Source organism: Alligator sinensis, unplaced genomic scaffold (genome assembly GCF_000455745.1).
Source record: "Alligator sinensis unplaced genomic scaffold, ASM45574v1 scaffold204_1, whole genome shotgun sequence".
NCBI lineage: Eukaryota > Metazoa > Chordata > Crocodylia > Alligatoridae > Alligator > Alligator sinensis.
The window spans coordinates 1,350,546-1,370,983 of NW_005842363.1; the positions used below are offsets into that span (position 1 = coordinate 1,350,546).

Genomic DNA, 20,438 nt, shown 5'->3' on the forward strand with positions numbered 1-20,438 from the left:
TTGCACAATCAAATCATTCCTTGAAAGTATGGATGTTTTCTTTAAATAAATAAATAAATCCATCTATCTTTAACTGGCACACAAGCAAGCCATAAGTGTTAGCTGGAAGACCAACAGAGATGGGACCTGTGGAAGATTCAATGGAAGAGATTTGTGCTAATGGAACTTGGGGCAAAGAATGTAAGCTGATACTGCTTACTTGCAGTCTGACATCAAGAGTAAATTTCCAGCTTGCCCCCACATTTGTCCACAAAACCCCAGTTTTGAATCTATTTTCTCTGCACAATGTTGTTCTGCCCAGTACCCTAGCATGGTGTAAATGAGCATGGAAAGAGCAATGGTCTAACAAGGACACAATAAACCAGCAATTCCCAATCTGTGGTACATATACCACCAGTGGTATGCAGACAACCTGTCAGTGATACACGTTAACAGATTTATTATAATTACTTTATATGACAAAAATTGCTGGTGGTACTTAAGGTTCAACTGAAAAATTTGCTGGTGGTATTCAAGGTTGTATCATTTTAAATTGGTGGTGCACTATCTGTCATAGTTTGGGAACCACTGCAATAAACTATTTAAAGTTGTACAGAAGTGACATATATTTCCTTGGAAGGAAAGTCCTGAATTAAATCCAAACCCAAACTACCACTCAAATTTCAGGAAAGTTTGGATCTGTATCTCAGAGGCACATCTAGTATTTACACAAAGGCACTACTACTGACTCTAAATCCCATATTCTTACAGCATATGGGAAATTATAAATTTGATTCTTCTTTCATCTATACACTTTAGTGAAATCAATAGAATTGTCCCACAATAAAGTTACTCCACATTAGCATTAGGGTGAGACCTGAATGAGGACCTATACATTTTTGGCATGCTAAAAAAAGCAAATGAAATCAAACCCAAGCATATAATTTATTATATCCTATGTCATTGCAAAATAATACATCTTTGATTATATCTGCAGCATAAGACGACACATCCAGTAGGGACAAAGAATTAATTCACCTTTGATGCAACTCTTTTGGCTTCCATTACTTACACCAAGGATCAGTTTAGCTCAAGTTGTCTCACCAGAGTTCTAGACTCAGATCTGGAGTTCTCTATTTCTGTGCAATAAATAAGATACAAACCTTATGTTATTCTAACAGAAATCCTGTATTATGTATAAAAAAGAGGTACAAGGTGATCTAATTTTAACTCAATGACACAAATTATCTAACTTCCGGTTTGCAATGATCTAGCTCTTCTCCTTCTTTAACTTGTATGACCTTTTGAAGAGATGCTATAATCTATACCAGAGGATTTGCTGTTTCATATTTGGCATCACATATTATTTACCTCAGTCATGTGTAATGCCAAAAGGTCAGACAGTTACCCATCACCAGTTTGGAGATTCACTAATATGCATATTGGACATTTGCAAGAATGCTTTGCTTCCAAAATGCTGCAATGTACATTACAACTGAAATTGAGAGCTAAATGCCAATGGTCTTATTACACAAATCTGCTATTCACTTTCTTTTTTTCTTTTTGCATGTAAGACTTCCAAAGGATGTCTTATTTTTCCCCTCTCTAGGCTATAAAATAACTATTAGGAAAAGACCATATCAAAAGAAGTAATAATAGAAAAAGTAAAAATCCAAGCAGAAACTGGAGGGGGAAAATCCAATGGATGCTATTTTCACTGTATTAGAAATGGACATATTTACATGACAGTCTCCTGGGTCTATTGAACCTTGATGGATATAAATAGTGCAGAATGAAGGCAGTAATGAATGACACTCCCATTAAACAGACAAAACTTTAGCAGAGGTGATTTCATGCAGTCGGATTCTTTTGCTTTTTCACAAAGGATGAAAAGATTTTTTTTTCCTATCAAAAAATCCTGTGAAAATGAGAATACTGAATTCCTTGTTCTTTGTGAGACAGTGGCAATAGGCACTGCCTGTCTCATGTTACGTTTTCTGTCAGGTTGTTCTCCTGTTTGAAAGTCTACAAGTGCTAGTATCTGCTTCTAATGTCTCACTGAAATTTGATTTTGGCCAGTCAAACACAGTATATATCTCTGTAATAAAAAAAACCCTTCTTTTCTGTAAAACTATATATTATGTGATCTGTGGAGTTCAGGATCAGGATCCAAGCTGCCAAATTTTATCATTTGGACAATCTGACAAGGGCAAGAAAGAGTCTCTTGCTGCTTGTCTAGCCTTACAGGTAAAATCTTTCCTACAACCTGTCTACACTGACAGTGAGTTTACATCCAGCCTCTCTCTCTCTCCCCCAACTCTCTCTCCAGGAGTCTAATGGCATGTCTACACTACAGGCACTACAGTGATTGAAGCTGATGTAGACTTGCCTGATGAAGTTTTAAAACTAGCTAGTTTGGGTAGTTATAGAAGCATAACTGTGGCAGCAGCACAAAGCTGAATATATATTTTAAAGCTACCTAGCTGAGATAGGTCTAGAAACTGCAGCAATTGCAATCTAAACTTTCTTCCGCTCCCTCCAGTAAGGCCCTTGCTGTAGACTCCTACAGACTCGACACACATAGCATACTGAATACTGGGTACAAGTCTCTCCCTTGCTAGCTATTGAGGTTTCTCCACCTTTTCCTCACTATCCTTTATGTGTGTCTTAATCGATTTCAAAGAAGTAACTCAGCACTGATTGTTTAGGAAGGACTGCTATTGAACCATTAGCCAGTGAGGGAGCAAACTTTTTTCAGCAGAAGACAAGAAAAGAAGAGCAATATTTGCAAATTAACCTGAAGTGTATTGGCACCAGTGACCCACATAAATGGGAACCTCTGATTAAGAAGAGACTAAGATAATATCACCCACAGAAGCAGAGACATGCAAAATGTTCAAAACAGAAGATGCCAAATATGCATTTGCTCCAATTACAAACACAGAACTCAGGTCATGCTTTTTTTAATTGGTTTGTTAGGACCCCGGTCCCAATTTACACTATCAGAAGTTTGGAACCAACAGGGGCAAAGATACAAGTAACATTATAAAGTCTGTGTCCTTGTCCTTGTAGCACTATTTTTTGCAGTCACATCTATGTTAACTAATGTCAATATTGCAAGTTAGGGTAATCATTAGGTGACTTGTTACAGATAGACTATTTGACAAGTTGCCTTCAAAAAAATTCCAGAAAATTTCTCTTTGTCTTCAGAATGAATCTGGAATTTGACACCAATCTATAAGTTATAGGGTAGATGAAGTAGGACTGCAGTATAATGGAAACTAGTTGCCACCTTATTACAGAGGAAAACAGTATTTCCCATTTAGAGACACAAGTTGGAATTATCCTAAATCAGTACTAAGGAAGTAAGGGCCTGATCCTGATTTGTGCTCAGCATCTCTTAAAATCAAGCCCTACACATGCAGCTAAGGATTCTGCACATAAGAATAAAGAGAGTCCTGTCAAGTTACTTTCCTAAAATCAGAAATTCACAGAAAACTAAATCTGAATTGGACCCTGCAGAGGTCATTTGTTCCAATTCGTCGTCAAAGACAGGATCATCTCTATCCAAACCATCCTATAAAAATCCATTGTCCACCCTATTAGTAAAACTACACAGGCAACCCTGGTACAACTGAAAGATGTAACAACCTAACCTGCCACAGGTAAAGAAGGGGAACTATGATGACCACTATCTTGCTATGAGGATTGCTAAAATATGCTCAAGAGAGCCAATAAAGAGGGCTGTGACCCTCCCACTACAGGGGAAAGTACCACCCCCCCCCCCCCCCCCCCACACACACACACACAACCTCTGTACCAATTGGACCATGAGATAAAATTCCTTTGGTCTGACCATGGGGCAAAACTGTCTAGACAAGAATCTCCAGGTTTAAGTCAGGAGCATGGGCACATACAGGGCATGTCTACCCAAGATGCTTTACTGCTCAGTAGAGCCAATTACTGCACAATAAGCATTCACTTCTTCACTTGCAGATACTTACTGTGCAGTATTTGACTCTAATCCTGAGTAAATTTGCTATCTGCAAATGCAAGTAGCAAATTTACTCAAGATTAGTAACTGTGCAGTAGCATATGTGTAGACCCTTGACCAGGAGCAAATGTGCTCCGGGTCAGCTGGGTAGCAGGGGGCAGGAGATTGTTCCCTGCCCCTGGGTGCTCCCTGCTGCTGGGGTGCAGGGACAATGTCTCCCTGCTCTGGCAGCAGGGAACTCCCAGCCCTCTGTTCTGCGATCATGGGACCAGGGCTGGGAGATCCTTATCTGGAAGGATCTCCCAGCACCAGCCCCATGATTGCAGAGTGGGCACTGGGAGATAAGGATCTCCCAGACTAGGCCCCGTGACTGTGGGACTCAGGCTGGAAGATAAGGATTAATGAATAATCCTCACAGACATTAGCAGACAAATCAGGTCATGTCTGAAGGGAACAGCCTCTGAGACCCTGCTCATACAACAATTTGCACGAGTATCTAACTTGATGCACTACAAAGCAAACCTTTAAAGTAAAGCAAAAAGAGGAAGCTTCCACAGATGGATTTTTCACAGGTAACTTCTGTGAATCAGATTTGCTCTTGGCTTCTTATTAATGGATATAAGGGAAAAGATGCAGTAAGCTGTTGTATGGAGACATCCAGGATCAGGGCTGAAGGTGAGTTGCTAAGCAAAATTAAACTCCTCTCTAATGTATAAAGTTGAAGTTAAAAACTTAGCCTCTGTTCCACTTTCTTGTAGCAAATACAATAAGTAAGACATGAAGAAATGAAGAGCAAACTGGAAAAATCTTTAAATAATAAATCTGACTGGGCAAGAGAACAGAGGGGGGGGGTTCTTGCTTTTAGGGCTTTTTTTGTTTCTTTGTTAAAAGAGAAAAATACTGATCTCTTGTCTAATTGTGATGTTTTACCTTTTTATGATGCAAAAGATTTTTTGATGATGGCCTCTGCATTCTGAAATGCCCCAAAGGGAAATTCGAATTTAAAAACCAGTGCCATTTGTGCCATCATACCTGCCTGGATTGTAGCGGAAGTGAACCCAACAAATGCACTGTGTGTGGTACAGGTAAGGAAAACATCTTAGTTTTTACTTGTACCTAGGTCTCTTAATTTCTCTTTACTCTCAGGACAAAGTCCTGAAGTCATTAAAATCAGTAGGCTCTTTATGCAAAATGACCTCCAACACATTTTACAGAGCTAAATTGTGTTCATGGCCCAGATATAGGGATAAAGTTCCCACTGTTTTTACAGATGCATTCTGTTCTTGCTTATTGTGTGACCAATAAAGCTACCTAACGTTTTTTGAAAATTGACTATCTTTGGAGATATACCATATTTACTCAAATACAAGATGGCCCTGATTATAAGACAGCCCCCCAATAATTAGATTTTATACATGGAAAATTTATATATTTTTTGTATATTTTCTTAGTATACAATCTAATTATTGGAGGTTTGCCTTGAATTTGTTCCCCTCATGCTGCTACAGTGGGGAAAATAAATCTGGGAGGTCAGGTAACCCTCTTGTCCTCTATCTTCTTCTCCCTGCAGCCCCTTCCCCCCCACCCCCATCCCCTTCCTTGCTGTTAGACCCTGCTCTCCCTGAGCACATGGAAGTGAGGAGCAAATTTGAAAACACTGACCTTGAAATTAAACATGGCTGTAGTAATTTAGATATAGTAGCCATAGACTTAGTTCATGGTTTCCATTCTTGATGGTTTCCGTTATTGAGCACATACTGCTTTTGGCAGCAGTTTAATGCTAGATAATGTACCATATTTACTCAACTACAAGGTGAGGTTTTTTCCCACCCAATTGGCATGTGGAAAACCCCCTCATCTTATGCATACAAAAAAACCTAATTAAAAACATGGTCTATCATTAAACTGCTGTCAAAAGCAACATGTGCTCAGTAATGGAAACTGACTATGAAGTTGATTAAATGTAGCCAACATGGAGCATGACTATACAGTACATAACCCATCTTAGGCAAACATGTTGCTGGGAAACTGTTTTTTTGGCCCTTAAAAAAGAATGGTCAGGTGTTCCCTCCCCAAGGAATTGGCACTGGGCCTGAAGGTACTGCAATACCAGGCTGGTACCAGCAGGGCCAGAGTCAGTCCTGACACTCTCCCTTTGGTGTCAAAAAAGCTAGATTTAATCTTAGCCAAAAGACTGAGATGCCAATGGGAACCCACCACAAGGACAGGTTAGTGTGACCCAGCTGAATAAGAAATATGGTAGTGCCCATTGCTCTCAGTCCTTCTCAAAACTGACTCTTTTTCAAGTCATGGACAGCCACAGCATTAAATACATTTTGACTTCCTCTTCATTCCCACAGCTGAGCTATCCTTGGTGCCAAAAATGGGGTGCACCATATGCAGCTGGGGCTGGGGGTCCCGCAGTCGAAGGGACTCTCTGCCCCTGCAGTGCCCCACAACTGCCAGGACCGAAAGTCCCACAGCTGGCAGGATTCTTAGCTCCACCAGTGTCCCATGGCTGCTGGGACCGTGTCCACAGCTGTGGGAATCTCCATCCTGGCAACTATGAGGCACTGCTAGGATGGACAGTCCCACAGCTGTGGGTGCTGCCAGGATGGAGAGTCCTGCAGCTGCAGGATTCTTCATTAAGGATGCTGTGGGATGCTGCTGCAGCCATGAATCCCATAGGCTATGAGACTTGCAGCTGCAGGAGCTAGCTACTTGCTGGTGCAGGGGGAGCCCAAGATGGTGATCCCAAGCTCCCCCTGTACTGGCAATAAGGCATGATAGGATCTGATACACATGTGGCATGGCAGGAGGTACAGTTGTGTGGATTGCTCATTAGATCCTAGCATGCCTTTACCTGCACATGTAGAAAACTCTGTAAATCTTGTATCATCTGAAATAAGAAAAACACACTGCTATTTAATAACTATTTAATCAAAGGAAACATGTCAAATACCAGCAGAACAGCCTTCCAATTCTATCTATATCCTGTGCCTACAAGACATGCATGAATATGCTGGAAAGTGAGCAATGCAAGGTTATGAATATGGTCCAACTTAGGTCTGCATTCAGATTTAAGTCAGCAATAGAAGCAGGTTCAAGCCTGAATCCAAAGTCCAGATCCAAGTATATATTTTAGCTCTGGTGGGACAAAAGGCCTGTTTCAAGATCCTTCTCATCAGAGACCTAAAAAGGAGAAAATAGCAAAAGTTATTGCAAAATTATAAATTATAGGTGATATAGGAATCTCTGGACCTCATGAACCAAATTAAGTCAAGTTCAGATGCAGAGAAAACCCATACTCACCTTAAGGAGAATGCTATCCTTGACCCAAAATAGATTAAATATTATAATATCAAAGTAAATTCAAAGAAACAGGTAATACAGGGGATTCCCTGGTGTAAGATATTCTTTTTCCTTTGAATTTGCAATGTAGTCAGTAAGTTTTCCCCATAGCACTATACATTAGTATCTATTGGATACCAAGGCATTTTAGCTTAAAAAGCCACAAAAGTGAAGACTGCTCGACTGTTGACAAGACAGTAATGGATGACATGGCCCTGTTGCAATATTTTCTTGAACTCATTATTTTTCGACAATGTATTACTTAAACCACAATTTCATATTGTCAAAAGTATTTAAAGTCTTTGGTCCAAGAGGCCAAAACGCAGCTACAAGATTTTATATATATAGTTCTATAAACCTGTTATTTTTTAATTATCCATTATGACTATAATCTGCTGGCAAACTTACACCATTGTAAATTCAGGGAAAGCTTGACAGTTCTAACAAAATGAATACTGCAAGCCAAAGTGAGCAAGAAATGCAAGCTTTCCCCAGGGGCAGTCACAGACTGCTGCATGGACAAATGTATCTGAGTGCTTTTCCTGAAAAGGCTTAATAGTTTTTGTCTTCCCACAAACCTCTCTTTTCAGTAGGAAACATTTTCCATTAAGGTTCCCAAATAATAATTTAATGAAATCCTTGGGTAGTTTAATAAAAATAACTGACAGTTAAAATTAGTTATTGACAAACTGGCTCAGAATATATGTAATGAAATATGGAGCTTTTTAGTTTAAACAGTCAAATTCAGGCTCCATCAGTAATGATCTTATGCTGCAAAGCCTTAAGCTATAGATATCTATGTTTCAAAAGCTACTATCACAATAAACATTCATTAGTACCCACATTGGAAGTCCCATGTTAGAGGATGAGACTGAATGGATAAAGAGATTGAGTCTTTCACCTCTGACAGTCTCTTTTGGTCAAGGTGTCAGTTGTAGGGTGACAGAAGGGAGGACACCTTATATTACTACTACCCCTTTTGTCCTTACCCTGTGCCGGAGCACAAAACTTCTGTGGGAATCAAGACAGACAGATACCATAGTGATACACCGGAGTAGGCTAGAAAAGAAAGCAATAGAAGTTCACTCATAAAAAATGAAATAAAAAGATTGAATGGCTGTTTTTTTATAGCAGAGAAAGAGTAACATTATACAGTTAGCATAATCACAAACTTATTTTGTACTGTAGGGTGTCTTTTAAAACAACTTCCAAAATTTGCAATGCAATGCACCCTGGATTATGTGCACTTTCCCAGGTTACATTCTGAGAACGTCTCTCAGTTATTTAATCCTGACAGGCCAGGAATCTTCATTGCTTTATTATAAAATGGACACGGTCTTATACTTCAAAGTCTAAATCAGAATCCAAACTTTATCCATGATGGGAAACAATTGGGATGTGGGTTCCAGTTGGACTTATTCTAGAGAGAGCAACGCTTTCCTAAAGTTTGAGTCAAAGGGCTAAAATTAGCAATGCTAGTTCCGCTCTCCGTAACACAAAGGATTCAATTCAAGAAGGGCCCTTTTTGTCTCAGACAGTTATTTGCAGGGAAGTGCTGGTTGGCAGTCCAGTAATGCAATCTCCTTGTTCTGTATTGGAGGACTGGGAATTGTTCACTGAGTGTATGCACTTGAGAGGACTACAACATTTGTAGTGCCCTGATTTCCCAATGCTAAGAAAATGGTTCGGAGTCTCAGCTAGCATAAACTGGTGTAATTTCATAGACTTCCATGAAGCTGATGGTTGATGCCAAGGATGGGATGAACCACACTAGACAAACCTCATTCACGTACTCTCTCTCAAAAGCATCTGTTACTTGCCACTGTCAGAGACAGGACACTAAGCTAAAAGGACCATTAGTCTGACCCATTATGGCACTTCTTGGGCACATCTACACGAGATGCTTAGTGCCTATTGGAGTAACTCTACTGTGCATTAGTGCAGCTGGCAAAAACCATGCCAATGCACTAATGCACAGTAGATTACTCCAATGGGCATTAAGCGTCACTGAAAAAGCATTCATCTGCGCTAATGCACAGTAGCACCGATTACGGTGCATTAAGTAGCTGTTATTACAGGTATTAAAACTCAATGTGCCATAATTACAGCACATTAATCAACGTGTAGATGCACCCCTTATGTTCTATGCTGATTTCCATCAGCTGTAGATCTAGTGCTTAATGTTAACACTACTTTTGTATGGATTGAATGATGTTTTTTCTACTGCTGTATTTTTCCTGTTGTGTCTGTTGCACAGATAAAAGAGGGATAAAACGTTTCCTGTACATTGGAGAGTGCAGAGAGAGCTGTCCCCCAGGACACTACCATTCAGAAGACAACACCTGCATACCTTGCTCTGAGCAGTGTGAAGCGTGCCTTGACTCCACTCACTGCAAGAGATGTTTCAAAGGATACTACCTAGATAAAAACGAGTGTCAGAAACATGAATGTAGAGAAGGTAAGCACACTACAGCAGGACTAACACCCCTGCTGCTATCCTGCCAAGTGAAAATTAGGCTCTTGTTTTCTAATGCACAGAAGGTGGTCTACATATTCATTAATGCACCATAGTTACTGCACATTAAGTTTAGTACTTGTATAACCAAGCACTAAATCAATGCACAGTGACTGGTGCTACTGTGCAGTAGCACCGGTGCACAGCTTGTTAATGACACTAATTGCATAGTAGCCTAATATTACTGAACAGTAGCATATGAGCACATGTTTTGCCATGACACAATACTGTGCCGTTAGTGTCTTGTGTAGATATGCCCAGAAAGTCCAAATAAGAAGGCTCTTACTCAAGGTCTGAGTCTCCTCTCACATATATTAGAAGACATTTCCTTGAATTGGATGGAGTCATGCAAATGTACGTAGGAGGAGAAATGTGCTGAGCCTGTGTCTTAATATATCTGTTGACAGCATCTGATGCAGTGAGCTCAGGCTTATAAAGCTTATGCATCTCTGATTTAGTTAGTTTATAAGGTGCTTCCCTACCCTGCTTTCTGTCTTAATACTTGGCCATATCAATTAGTTTATTTTCGGTGTCCTAACTGAATGCTTAGATGTAGGTGTTTCATTTAACTAAAATTAATTCAAAATTTGGGATCTGCAATGTGCAGGTGAAGTGGAAGACCCTGACTCTGAAGAATGTGTACCTTGTGCAGATGGATGCCGGACATGCAGTGTGGGTATGTATTACTCCTATATTGCACCTCCATTGTAGTTTCATTTGGGAATATGTTACTTCTCTTCAACTCTAGTCTTAAACCCTTTCATAGGGTTATTACTCAATTAAGCCTTAACGCATTCTACCATAGCAAGAGTTGTATTTTAATGCTGTCTGCAGTTCTTTAACATGGAAAGTAATCTAGCTACAGCAGAAATTTTCTATCAAGAAAGATTACCCTTTCTACATACTTCTTCAACAGGTAAGCATTTGTACCACAACTATAAGGTTAAAGTGACTTTTCCAAGTTCACAAGAATAGTTAGTTTCAGAACCAGAATTAGGCCTCAGGCATTCCAAGCATATAGACCTGAGTACAGACAACTAGACTGTCATCCAAAACATATCTGTAAAGTCAATTTCATATATATGAGAAAGAGCTGGAGAGAGAGCTGTAAATTCATATACATCTGTAAACACAGGACAAATTATTTGTGCTCGGTGACACTGCCTGCAAATTTTATTAAAAATTGTAATTTTTTGTGAGGCTAAAGAAATCCCTTCTTTTCATAATATGAGTCTGAATGGATACAAATGCCTGAAAGGCCGCTTCAGGCTCAATTCCAGGAAAAACTCCTCCACAGTTAGGGTGTTTAAACTGTGGAATAAGCTCCCTCCAGTGGTGGTGCAGTCACCTACCCAAGAAATCTTCAAAAGGAGACTGGACAGTCACCTCGCTGGAGTCACTCGACCCCAGTTGTCTTTTCTTGCCTAGTGCAGAGGGACCCGATGATCTAAAAGGTCCCTTCCAGCCCCTAACAACCTATGAATCTATGAAAGTTTGATATTTTCCAATAAATATCATCCAACATATCTGCATCGGTTCACCCAAATCTGCATTATATACATGAAAATGGAGACAATTACCATACTTTATTGTCCCTTTTAATATCAGATACTTAAATGTTAAAAATAGGTTGTAATTATTTTAATTTAACTGACTTCATTACAGTTCTGTTGACAAGCGCACAACAGGAAAATCTATCACCCCAGGACTGAATGAGAACAGGATGACCCATCAGAAAAGTCATCCTCAATTATTACAGGGGTATAGGTTGTAGCCATGTGGTTTTTTTTACTAGCTGGCTTCTTTACTATATTCATTCCACCCAGGAAGAGCACACACCAACTGCAGATGCTTCCTCAGCCTGATGAAGGGTATTTATACCTGAAAGCTTGCAAAGAAGAATTTTTCCAACTATTTGAGTTGGTCTAATAAACGATACCAGTTTTACCCAAAGGTCCTTAATTATTCACTCTTACACACTGATTTGTTCTTAATGAAACCTTGCTCTTATGCAAAGTAAATGTCCAAATAGGGGTTAATGAGTCATGAAGAAGAGAGTCACTTCACAAAAAAAGTAACTTTGCTGTCAAGTAATTTCCATAAAGTTTAAAGAAAGCAAAATGTGCAGAATTATTTTTCACTCTAATCCACTTGGTGTAAATCTGGAGGTATTCTACTGCAAAATCAGAGTCCCTCAGATTTTATTTTGGTAATAATTAGATAAGAATTTGGCATGCTATACTTCAAGAGGCTGTATCCAAATGTGTTAGAATTAAAAATGACTCTTGATCCAGATTTTCAATAGATATTTCAGGGGTGATTTCTATGGCACTATGGTTTAAGCCATTCTCTTGCTAGGATGATAGGATGCCATTCAGTACCAGGTAAATGATGGGGGAAAAAAAGGACCTGCAAATACTTTGATACACTGTCTTCATGCTTTATATACCGTTATTTTTTCCACAGAAAGCAAAAGCCTCATGAATAATCAGACATATTCATGCAAATGTTTTCACCAGAAGTGACTTACTCAATCCCCCTGACTTTTTTGAGTCATCCAATTCATGTTATAGAATAACACTATGTGACTTGGCGATTGATTAGGCACTGCAAATACAATTAAACCTGAATGTCCACTTCCATCATTGCAGATGTTCCTTTGCTGATAGGAACAGGAGTAGCTCCACTGTGTGAGAGGGAAGAACAGGCTTCAGAGCAACCGTGGCAGCATTTTAGAGGTTTAGTACATCTGGGAGTCCTACTGCATTCAAATCACAAGCCTGGATATAAAGTTGACTGGTAGAGGGTATACAACGTGCTGCTCTGCAGATTTACCCATATCCTTGTATAGCCCTATTTCTATTGGGCTGAGATAATATCTGCAGAGCAGTTACACAGCCACATTATGGCATGAGATTCTTTCATTCCCAGCCCACCAGCATTTGTTTAGTGCCAGTCTTGGCCTGTATTTAGACTACAGTGAATTAAGATAGGAAGAAAAAAAAAACGCTCAGAGCAGTAGTCATAGCAAGTCACTTGCTAACAGTGCACATGGTGAACTTTGTTCATATAGAATATTTGTTCAATAAGTTTGAATAAAGAGCATGCAAGGCTGTTTGTAGATAACTGTCAAACAGAAGAAGGGACTAAACTAGTGCAGCTCCCTTTAATGCCATTTGTCTCCTCAGTATAAATCCACCACTAGGCTGGTTTCTCGTTTGGCTTCTGACTCCTGCCCCCAAACTTCTGATTTAAACAAGTTGCAAAAGTGCCACAGGTTAACACAATTCATATATGTTGAGCCAATGTAAAATCAATTTTCAGTACAGAGCAAAGGTCAAGGAGTGAGTAGCTTGGCTGAGGCCAAAGTACAGAGGAAAATAGTTGCAATTTTTGGATAAGATGGGTGTAATGGTGAGGGAACAGATATGGTTCTTTCAAAATGCCAGCACTGGATTTTGAACTGAACACATCAGCAGGCATGAAGGAAAACCTAGGTTTAGTAGGTCCCTGCAGTAAAATGTGCTTTTTAAGTTCTAGATTTAAAACAAACTGGAAAGAAATCTGGGGATTCTTTTCTTTCCTTTTGTTTTGTTGTCCCTGGTCTTTTTGACCTTGCAGCTAAGTTACATGAAGGAAAAGCTTTCTTATACCTGATCAGAAACTGGATATACATAAAGACCTATGTGAGCAAACAGCAGGTCCATGCATCTCTGCCCAGCCAGAACTGGATTATAACAAAGACTGTAAAGAAATCCCAGTGTCACAAAAACAAAACAATGGTATTTTATGTCCACTGAATTTATTCCATTTTGTGCATAATATTTGGCATCCTTGGATGGAGATTTTTGTTTCTAAAGATTTTAATACAGAGTTTAATAGTCTTTACCCAAGTGTATCTGTGCTTTAACACCACTGAGCAATTTACTTAAGTAAGAATTGTAGGACCAGTATATAGGGGTGTTCCTAGTGAACAAGACTATAGGAATTATTTCCTAAATAAAGAAGATTTACAGAGACAAGGAGGAATCAAAGCAATCATGTCATGTGCATCACTAAAAATGATTCTTGGTGGAAGTTGAAGATATCTTCATAGATAGATATACAAAAGACAAATTGTTCACTTCCATAAAAAAGGTGTTATGATATAGTTCCTTTGTATGGTCTTTTGAAATCTTGAGGCTATATAAGAAGTATTCTTTTTCTGTCAGACTGAGCTTGGAACACTTGGCAGTTTGTATCAGATGTAAGGCTAACCCTTAAGAAATAAGAAAGGATGCACCATTGCAATCATCTAACAAAGCAAAAACTCAGAATGAGTTCTGAATGAATGTAAAAATTCTGTAACTTTCAGCAAACCTTACCTATTTTTATTTCTTCTAAGAAAGCATGTGACCTCAGGTACAGTACAGGATCACATATAATGACAAAGTTCACTGAATGGAGTGTTTACATAACAGACAACAAAGGGCAAAAATAATGTCAGCTACTATTACTTTTTTAGTATAATTCATGATATGTCAAACTTTAGGTCTACAGCTTTGTTTATTCTGTTCACTTGTATTTATAATAAAATGCAAGTTTTAAATCTTTCATAAATGACTATTACGGTTGTGGCTGACCTGCATCAGCATGCTTTTAGAAGAAGGTGGTGATCAATAATAAACATTCTAAATTCAATATTTCAGAATCAAAATTCATCCTTGATTTCTGCAAGCCAATATAATTTTTCTTCAATTTAGGAATAGGAAAATCACTTAAGCTAGATACCGGTATTCAAAAAGCTCGAGGTAGAATCAAAGTTACACGATTGCCTGTAAACAGCATAGTTTAGATTGGGTTAATCTCTCTCACCCTCAGTTTCCACATGTCGAAGGGATAAAATAGCATTACCTGTCTAACAAAGGGTGCGTCCATATGCAATGCTATGTCACTGTAGAAATGCACTACGGTGATGTAGCATCTGAGGGAAAAACTGGTGACGCCACAGCTAGGTCACTGTAGTGATGCAATCCTTCATTATAGCACATCATTATGGTAATGTAGTGCCTAAAAATAACCCTGTGTGGTACACACGGTGCAGTACCAGCTGTTACTGCACCATCTTTTAGTACTTCCAAAAGGAAGTACTAAATGACGGCGCAGTAACAACAGCACCATAGCGGCACACGTAGATGCATCCAGTGTGTTATAAAGTATTCCAAGTAGCTATTAGCTATGATATCACTGGAATCTCCCTGAGAATGACCAGTGGCTCCACTAACAAAAATGCAAGGTAGCGGGAAAGAAATGTGCCTTCAAGAAAGGACTGTAACAAACTGTCTGTGACACTGTCAAAAACATTGGGATTGCAAAGGAAAGGCATCTGGAGGAGGGAAATTAACTTTCTAATGCCAAAGTGCTAAGGTAAAACACATTTGCTTTTAGGGGCAAGAACTGAGTTAAGAAAAACATTTGTCATGAGTTTCTCCTATAATGTAGGTAGTGGTCTGGGGTACAACTCAAGCTAACTTTGACGATTGCACTCAGATATTATGAGGATTAGCACCAATATAAAAATAGTTTAAGATTAGATATAGAAATTAAAGCAAATGAGTACGGAGACCTATAGACTATTGCCATCAGTGTCAGATACTACCCAGTGGTTTAGCTTTCTATTGCCAGAAGAAAAAAAAAAAAAGAGATTTATTCTCATTTTCAGTTGTTTGTTCCCTGGTGGTGGTAGCAGGGTCAGAGTGCATTGGGGGTAGTACATGTTGCCCCTGGGGAGAGAAAAAATACCTCCTGGGCATGTCTACAAGAGATGTTTACTGCACAGTTGACTAGTTGGCTGTGCAGTAAATGTCCTGGCATCTACACATGCAGCCCTATTAGGCTTGAGTAAACTAATTTACTCTGCAGCAGGATACTACTTGTATTTACAAAATTTGTATTTAAAAAAAAGTCCTCAGTAGCACACACATATATGCTGTCCAGCTGGCTGGGGCATGAGGGTGCTTCAGCGAGGGCGCTGCCTGCCAGTTAGCCCCACAGTGAAGTTCCCCCGTGCCCCAGCCAGCCCTTTCACAGCATGTTGAGCCAGGGGGACCAGCCTACACCTCAGCTCCATGTGGTGCTCCTGAATAAACTGGAGAGTTTATTGCTTCCCAGTTAAATTGCTCCCAGCTGCAACATTGTAACATGTGCATGGAGCAACTAACTCCAGAACAATAACCTCTGCAGTGTATTAGGTGCCATGTAGATGCTCCCACTTTTGATTAGTTTTAATCTGACTGGAGGTTTAAAAAAGGATGACAACGATCCAAATAGCTGCATACCCTGGAGTTCCCATAGCAAATGATTCACAGGAGGGTGCTGGAGAGAAATTTCTGTGATTCCATCTGTGAGCCAAGATGCTGAAAAACAAGGATTGATGGTGCTTGTCATAATTTCCATTGTTCTAAAGAAGCACATCAAAACCCATTTGTTTCCCTCAAAATTTAGATCCAAGATGTCAATGTGACAATACAGAGGCACAGTGATAGGGGGTCATAAACAGATTTGTAGGAAGACTGTAGTTTGGGTACATGCTTTTGTAGTTCCTATTTTTTAGATACGGGTATTTGCCTATCTTGTATGATTATGTGCATTTTCATCTCTGTAAACTACACAGGTAGAGCCTGAGATACTCTAGATACCTGAAAGAAAAAAAGACACAGAGAATTAAACCCTGTAATGTGCATGTGCAAAGTAGCATTTTACTCATTATTTTAAATATTCATATTTAGATGAAAGATGAGGCTTTCTGTGATACCTTTTACTGGCTCACCTGTAAAGTTGGGAGAGCTATTGGGCAAATATTCAAGCATCAAGTGCCCTTTCTCAAGCCATGTCGTTATTGTCATTGCCGTCATTGTTGTTATATTTAGATGATAATGGTGTCTAAGAAGTCTAAAACTGAAGTAATTCATTTTCAAATAAAATACACATACATAAAATAGTCACAGATACATATATGTATGATTGACTACCATGGAACAGAAGAAACCTCCAGAGTATATATTCCAAAGTGACATCTGACTTGGAGTGCTTGAGTTTTAGAAGGTCAGGGTCTAATTTCCAGAGGTGCTAGCCAACCACCACTCCATTTTAAGTGTATGGAAGAACAGAAATGACAAGTACCCGTTCCCCTGTAATATCAGGTTGGACTGATAGAAAACAACAAGAGTGCCAAGAGGAGCAATTCTATTTTACTCATTGAAAGGTTCATTAAAAGATTAGATAATGAAATTCTCTTGAGTGGTAGAACTCCTGGAAGTAAGAACCACTTAGTGCCAATTACACTTCTCAGGTACATCAGTATAAGTCTATCAAAGATCATTTAAGACCAAATCAATCTTAGATACAATAGAAGAAACAGACACTGGCGCACACACAAAAAAACAAGGTTCAATAGCTTGCAAAACACTATTAAATCTATGACGGCATCTGGAAACTTTTCCAAGTTGTGGGCCAGAACACCCAGGCTCTGGTCCGATGTGGGCTAGAGGGCTTCTATTATGCATTAGAGGTAGGAGGCTTTGTCTGCACCCATGCCAGTGCCAGGGTCACCAGGGCAACCAGCACAGTTTCATTAGGGACAGGTCATGTCAGACCAACCTGATTGCCTTTTACAATCAGGTCACAAAAGCATTGGATGCAGGTGTTGCTGTGGATGTAGTCTTTCTGGACTTCAGCAAGGCCTTTGACACTGTTGACCACCCCATCCTCATTAAAAAACTAGGCGACTGTGGCATCGATGCCTACACGGTCAGATGGATTGCAAATTGGCTGAAGGGTCGTACTCAGAGGGTGGTGGTGGACGGGTCATATTTGACCTGGGGGGAAGTGGGCAGCGGAGTCCCCAGGGCTCGGTCCTTGGGCCCACACTGTTCAATTTCTTTATCAGCGATTTGGACAATGGGGTGAAAAGCAACCTGTTCAAATTTGCTGATGATACCAAAATTTGGGGTGAGGTGGGCACGTTAGCAGGGAGGGAAAGACTGCAGAAAGACCTGGATAGGTTGCGGGGGTGGGCTAACAAAAACAGGATGTGTTTCAATACGGACAAGTGCAGGGTGCTGCACTTGGGCAGTAGTAACCGGCAACACACTTATAAGATGGGAAACTCCCTTCTTGAGAGCACAGAGGCAGAAAGGGATCTTGGAGTCATTATCGACTCCAAGATGAACATGGGCCGACAATGCGAGGTCACAGTCAGCAGGGCTAACCGGACCTTATCGTGCATCCACAGGTGCATCTCAACTAGGTCCAAGGAGGTGATCCTCCCCCTCTACGCGACACTGGTCAGGCTGCAGCTGGAGTACTGTGTCCAGTTCTGGGCACCCCACTTCAAGAGGGATGTGGACAACATTGGGAGGGTCCAGAGGAGGGCCACCCGCATGATCTGGGGACAGCAGGGCAGACCCTACAATGAGAGGCTACGGGACCTGAACCTGTTCAGCCTTCACAAGAGAAGGCTGAGGGGGGACCTGGTGACCTTCTATAAACTCACTAGAGGGGACCAGAAGGGTTTGGGGGAGACCTTGTTTCCCCCAGCGCCCCCCGGGATAACAAGGAATAATGGCCACAAGCTGTTGGAGAGTAGATTTAGATTAGACATCTGTAAGAACTACTTCACAGTCAGGGCGGCTAGGATCTGGAACCGACTTCCAAGGGAAGTGGTGCTGGCTCTTACCCTGGGGGTCTTTAAGAAGCAGCTTGATGCCTACCTGGCTGGGGTCATTTGAGCCCATTTTTCTTCCTGCCCAGGCAGGGGGTCAGACCTGAAGATCTACAAGGTCCCTTCCAACCCTGCTTCTATGATTCTATGAGGGTCAGGTCATGGAAGCTGCACCAGGACCAGGCGGCTGCTCCTACATCACTGGCACTTCTCTCCCATGAACACCCATTTGCAGCCCTGGTACTGGTGCAGACATGGCATGGGGAAAGTCCCCCAAATCTGGAACACTAGCAAAACCCCCAGACTCAATGGACTGGATCCAGTGGCTCCGCAGGTCAAATCCAGCCTGTGGGCTATATACTTGCAGATCCCTGCATTATGAGAATACAGTAGGAGTAAATGAAAATGCTTTTGGAAAATATTTAAAGGGATGACTAAAGGGTAGTACTGTGAAAAGACTTAAGCATACAGGTACAGATTGGGATTCTAGCTGCTGTGTTCTTGATAAATGATTAGAAAGCAATCTAGTTCCCATAGTAACCAGAGAAAACACAAAGGAAAACTTCATTTCTTAAAGCCACCCCTGATGATGAATAGACTGGACTTTCAAAATACTAGAAAAATTATTATAAGGATCCTCTTTTATCTCCAAGTAAATCTTCCTTGAGAGGTTAATCTTTCAGGATAGGTCTTAGATTTGCAGATAATAAGACTTGTTTGTACAGGCTTCTTGAGTGGGGAATGCAATCTGTGCAAAAAAAAATAATGCCCAGTAAATTTGGAATAGATTTCATCCCCTCCCTCCCAGCAGTCATATTTCTGTTTAGGCAGAACATTAGATTCAATAATTTTATCTTTCGACTCTATTTTAAGATGAGAGTTCCCTTGGAGGTTTAGACTATACCACACACACACACACACACACACACCCCACAAGAGTCAGTAAAGCAAATGCTTTCTTTATGACCTTTCCTTTCGATATGGAATAGCATTCATCCTTGGGGCAAACCCATTAAAATAAATTGATTTACCCAAGAGGCCAGTCATTTTTGCAAATTCAGACATTTGGTCTCTCCAGTTTCTCCAGCCTGGACCTGTAGAGCCAAATCCCTTTTTAGTATTCAAAAAATTGTTCAGCCCTAGCTTCTGGGATGACAGGTTTTGACAAATTTTGTGTGCCAATTATATGCTTTCATTGCATGGGTAAGACTCAATCAACTTCACTGGAATTAGTACAACTGAAATCAGCATTTGGACTTCTAATTATTTGAGATTCAAAGCCTTGTCCTTAGGAACTCATTAGTTCTTTGAGCTTCCTATTAGTGTGGGTGCAGGATAACATTCCTCATGGCATGCAAAGCATGACTGCTTCACTTCTAACAGTCTACCTTAAAATGTGGCATGTCAGCAGCCATCTAAAGTCTGAGTTCTCTGTAGAAATGAAATAATAAAGAAGAGTTTGTTCCTGATCTGTTGCTAGTGTGTTCTGCTGTGTACCTGAAGAAACACATTTTTAGAAAGATCCTGTCTTCAACTTTCTCTCATGTATAATATCAATGACTCTTTCAAATAGTAAAATAGGTACACGCACTGGTTTTTGGCCTTCATGTAAGGATGAGCACCTGTAGAACCTCTTACTGACTGGAGGGGTTCAACATTTCTGGGATTAACTGCACATGGGAGGGAACTTTCCTATATGAGTCCTTCATGCATATTTTTGGTAGCAGGGGAAATTGTAAACTTTCCACCAATTCTCTTGTCCAAGATTTGGACCATATTACTGTCATCCAGTATGCTTACATGTGCAGCTACACATGAAATAAGTGCACCTGAATAAACTCCTGCACAGTTTACTCCAGAGTTTATTGCTCCTGGGCACAGTGCTTACACATGCACCC

At 40.2% G+C, this 20,438-nt stretch overlaps 1 protein-coding gene across 1 annotated transcript in view; it reads left to right on the forward strand.

Annotated features, from left to right (window-relative positions):
- Nucleotides 1-20,438, forward strand: part of PCSK5 (proprotein convertase subtilisin/kexin type 5) — a 380,395-nt gene that overhangs the window by 318,881 nt on the left and 41,076 nt on the right. The window contains exons 24-26 of the mRNA XM_006029202.2: nt 4,922-5,058; nt 9,582-9,782; nt 10,447-10,515. Of these exons, the coding sequence (XP_006029264.1) occupies nt 4,922-5,058; nt 9,582-9,782; nt 10,447-10,515 (407 nt within the window). The remainder of the gene's footprint in view (nt 1-4,921; nt 5,059-9,581; nt 9,783-10,446; nt 10,516-20,438) is intronic.